The sequence below is a fragment of the Anopheles moucheti genome, chromosome 2 (genome assembly GCF_943734755.1).
Source record: "Anopheles moucheti chromosome 2, idAnoMoucSN_F20_07, whole genome shotgun sequence".
NCBI lineage: Eukaryota > Metazoa > Arthropoda > Insecta > Diptera > Culicidae > Anopheles > Anopheles moucheti.
The window spans coordinates 38,316,906-38,321,085 of NC_069140.1; the positions used below are offsets into that span (position 1 = coordinate 38,316,906).

At 41.2% G+C, this 4,180-nt stretch overlaps 1 protein-coding gene across 1 annotated transcript; it reads right to left on the reverse strand.

Moving 5' to 3' along the window:
- Positions 1-285: 285 nt before the first annotated feature.
- LOC128309512 (transmembrane protease serine 9-like) lies at positions 286-3,749 on the reverse strand. Its single transcript, XM_053045923.1, has 8 exons — positions 3,674-3,749; positions 3,430-3,602; positions 3,121-3,371; positions 2,444-3,037; positions 1,493-1,584; positions 1,271-1,434; positions 943-1,199; positions 286-877 (listed from the first exon to the last, which is right to left on the reverse strand). Exons 1-8 carry the CDS (start codon positions 3,747-3,749, stop codon positions 286-288), a joined length of 2,199 nt encoding a protein of 732 aa, XP_052901883.1.
- Between the last annotated feature and the right edge of the window lie 431 nt (positions 3,750-4,180).

Below are 4,180 nucleotides of genomic sequence, written 5' to 3' on the forward strand. Positions count from 1 at the left end.
CATATAACTAACTTCTTTGCCAGCAGTGGTATCGATAAGATGCATAACGTGTGTTTTTTGTTCATTTTGTACGCATGAAAACCATTTTATTTGAGTGTATTGTATGTAGATGGTTTGTAATATAAGCTGCTTGACCTTCTGCAGCGTCAAACATAAAAGTTAGACACATTGTAATGTGATCGCTATCTATCTCAGATGTATATATTTTTGTGAATATCATCATACATCTATGGCATAAGAAATTCCTATGCTTGATTGCCGTTTCATGGTTGTAAGATCCATTGCCTACTGTATATTACTTTCAATCCAATCCATATGCATCGCCACATTGGTATAAATACCCGGGTACCCGGCAGTTCCGCACTTGTTCGCTCCAAAGCTAACGACACCTATCAGATACCATGCACCTTTAACCTTGGCCATCAGCGGTCCACCTGAGTCACCGGTACACGTATCCTTGCCTCGTACACCTCCGGCACACATTTGAGAAGGTTTCAAATAAATACCATTTCCGCTATATGCCTGCAAACAGTTTGTTAGATCCCTCACTTTCAGTTCGACTTTTAGTTTCTTCTCGCTAGCTAATGCTGTTTCCGTTTTACCCCAGCCTACAGCGAAGCTGGACATGCCTATCCAGTTAAGATTACGAACCGAATCCATCACTGGCAGACAGATTGGTCGTATCGTTGAGGACGAAGGTACATCTTGCTCGAGGCGCATCAGTGCAATATCGTTGATATGGCTGGTATTTTTTCCGGTGTAGTCACTGTGAGCAATGATATTTTCCACTGCGAGATCGATAGGAGATGGCGAACAGACACCATTCAAGCAATCGTTTTCCGTGGCAAGATCCCACTCACCGAGCCGAACCTTAGATCTGGGGTAAAGAGAGCAGGTCGATTGTTAAAGTTGTAACAAACAATAAGTTTAAACTATACCTACACTTGCCAGCCTTGAGGAAGAAATTTAACGCAGTGAGCTGCTGTCAGGATGTATCGTGCGTTTATTAGCGTACCACCGCAGGAAAATTCGTAGAAACCCTCTGACCTCCAATATTGAATGAGAGCCGACCACGGGAACTCCTCCAACTCGGTTGTCTGGCCCCCAACGACACGATCCGACAGCTGAATGCCACATCGCGGTGGTACAGGGAGATCGTTGTTGATAGTCTCACTAAAATCAGCTGTTGCACAACATACCTAGAATGAGTTGATAGCTCTAACATTCACATACCGAAGGCTACATATATCATCCCACTTGATCAACTCACCAACGTGCGGCGATCAATCTCTCCACAACGGCTGTTTGCCAAGAACCTTGATTCATCCGGAGTTGTAATAGGTTTTCTGTATATAGCCATCAGCGGTGGGCATTCTCGAAAAGGCATACATGTGCCTGGCTTCCCTACAGGATTTACACAGCTTTGCCCGCGGTCTGACGAAGAAATGGCTTGGATCACAAACAATCAAAGATATTTTTCTTACCTATTTACCTAATGCCTCAGCAACGTTAACTGTAGTTAGCACGCACAGCGACAGCAGCCACCGGTACAATTGACTTCTCGCCATAATATTACCTATAGAACTTCAACGGTGACAACACAACTGCCTTCATCCGCCGGTTAATATGTACTGTTAAAAAGCTGAAAACAAAGTGAAGAAATGTTTACGAACTCGTTTGACAACACCAACACCAACTGTTCGAGAGCGAGATGATGCACAGATCATATTTTTGTTCGATTACACAAACTGACCTTCTGCCAACGAAATCGGGTTTTCCGTATAGTGGGTTTTAGCGGTAGTTGTGAAGCCCACAACAAGTTCGGCGATTTACATATTTGATTTTTTTATTTCTTCTTTTGCTCGAAGAACTACAAGTATCGGACAACGAGCGCATCAGTGTAAGACAATGCCACCCACTGGGCAGGACAGGTCTAGACTGGCAATCGATGCAATGTTAAAAAAAGAAGAACATAATTTCGCACAGTGTTAACGAACACCACGATAACAGGCAAGCACAGTATAATATTTGCGCATCGCTGGTAAATTGGATTTATTTTCTTTGAGATTATAACTGAAAGAACATATGTTTCTTTCTTTCAGAACCGCAACATTCTTTTTTATTTTCAAATGCGGATTTGCAGTGAGAGAAATGTTGTAAGCTTCGGTTGATAAAAAAAATGTACAAAATTGATATTCTTAATTTTTATTATTATTAATGTTCTAAATAAATTTATATCACTATTAAGGTAATAATTTTGAGTTTTTTTGAGATATTGAAGAATTCTTTTACATATTTAAATAAGTCAACATAACAACTCATAAAATTTTGATTAATAAGTTCTGCGAAATATGATACTGCTCAAATAATTAACTTGTTGTAATGTTGATGAACTTGATGTTTCGTGTGTTTGAATGTATTTTAAAAAAGAAAGCACAATTACTTGATGTTCTGTTTTATCCAGTCAACGTAAGCTGACACTTCCGTGTAAACACCAGGAACATCAGCCGAGCCGCACTTTTCCTTTACCAAACCGGCAATCCCAATGAGATAGTAGAAACCGTAGAAAACCCGCACCAAGCCTCCTCCAGCATCAACACTGCAGATCTCCCTGTTTGATCGTTCTCCTAAAGCACATAGCTGAGCTAAAGGCGGGAAACCCGTTCCACGCTGTTCCAGAATGGATGAGCACTGCTGTGTATTTCTCAGATTAAGATCTACCTGCAGTTTTTTAGCAGCTCCACTGACCCTTGGTGTGCTTCCCCATCCAGCCACGGTGCTAAAACTTCCCGTCACATTTTCACTTCGAATCGATTCTGATAATGGTAGACAGATCGGTTGGACTGTGTTCGAGAAATTCACTTGCTCTTTAAAGCGGATGAGAGCAATATCATTGCTGAAGCTATTGCCCCGCAAATCATACCCATCGTGTACGATGATCTTAGAGATATTCACATCAATAACTGGATTATTGCAATAATCGTGCTCACAATCTTCAATCGCCGAAATGTCCCATTCACCAAGCCGTACTCGATTGCTGGAAAGGAAATGGAAACAGAAACAAGTATTATCAGGAATACCGCATCAGCCAGACGGTATGTTTGCTATTCGTTTACTAACACCTTCCATCCAGTAGGAAGAGAGCTGACGCAATGAGCAGCGGTCACGATGTGCCCCTGACTGATAAGTGTTCCCCCACAGTGAAAGCCATAGCTTCCGTCGGGCTTCGCGTACTCGATCAACGCCGTCCAGGGGAAGTCATCGATCTGTGTCAGCTGGCCTCCAATAAGGATCGATGAAGACCGTATTCCACAACCTGGAGGTGACGGTAATTCAAGCCCTTCGTCTGGTGGCGGACCAGCACAGCATACCTATGAAATTCGATATTACTGGGATTTCTACTAGCGCCAATAATAGTCTTATACCTACCAAAGGCCTACTTTCATGCGTACCGCAACGACTTTTCAGCAAGAATAGTTTTTCCTTAGTTGATACTATGGCTTTACCAACAACGTGCAGAAGTACCTCACAGTTCCGCGTAGGAATACACTTTCCCGGTTCACCTGCAGGATTGACGCAGAATGCTCCCGGTTCTGTCGTGTCTTTTTTATGAAACACATAATTTCGTTACTATCTTAATGATCACTATTTAATGGTCATATGTTTCACTTGCCAGATAAATCTACGGCTTCGATAAGCAAGAACCCAACTGTAGCAAAAAATAAATATGATTTTAAAGTAACCATCATTGCTGCTTTAAATCCTCTCCAATCGAACACAAGTCTAAATGCAAACTCGCTAAACTGACTGTTTCTTATCAAAAACTTGGACGCTTTTATAGCAACAACTCACAACTACTACCATCATTTTACATGCGGGGTATGCAAATCTGGATTCTTAATCATTGCTTTCGTTTATTTGTTTCTGTTGGCCGTCAACTATGGGAAAAATCTGAAAAAATACTGCAGTATCTCTCAACATTGAAGATTAAATCTGATTTGTTTTTATAATTTTTATGTCTGTATTTCCCCTGCTCTACACGCATTTGAACCGCGTTGCATCGAACAATGAGATTGCTTTCTGTTGTAATGTTATTCTTGCACACGTTGTACGTGTTGTAGCAGCAATGTTAATGCGCATTTTGATAGGTAATTAAAAAATAAAGGAATAAAATAGTAAA

Excerpts from the sequence above, each read along its gene's own strand:
- LOC128309512 (XM_053045923.1), bottom strand. The coding sequence starts at position 3,749 with ATGATGGTTACTTTAAAATCATATTTATTTTTTGCTACAGTTGGGTTC. Across the intron at positions 3,372-3,429 it reads CGCATGAAAGTAGGCCTTTG|GTATGCTGTGCTGGTCCGCC; the intron begins GTAGGTATAAGA and ends CGAATTTCATAG. Across the intron at positions 878-942 it reads CTTCCTCAAGGCTGGCAAGT|ATCTAAGGTTCGGCTCGGTG; the intron begins GTAGGTATAGTT and ends TCTTTACCCCAG.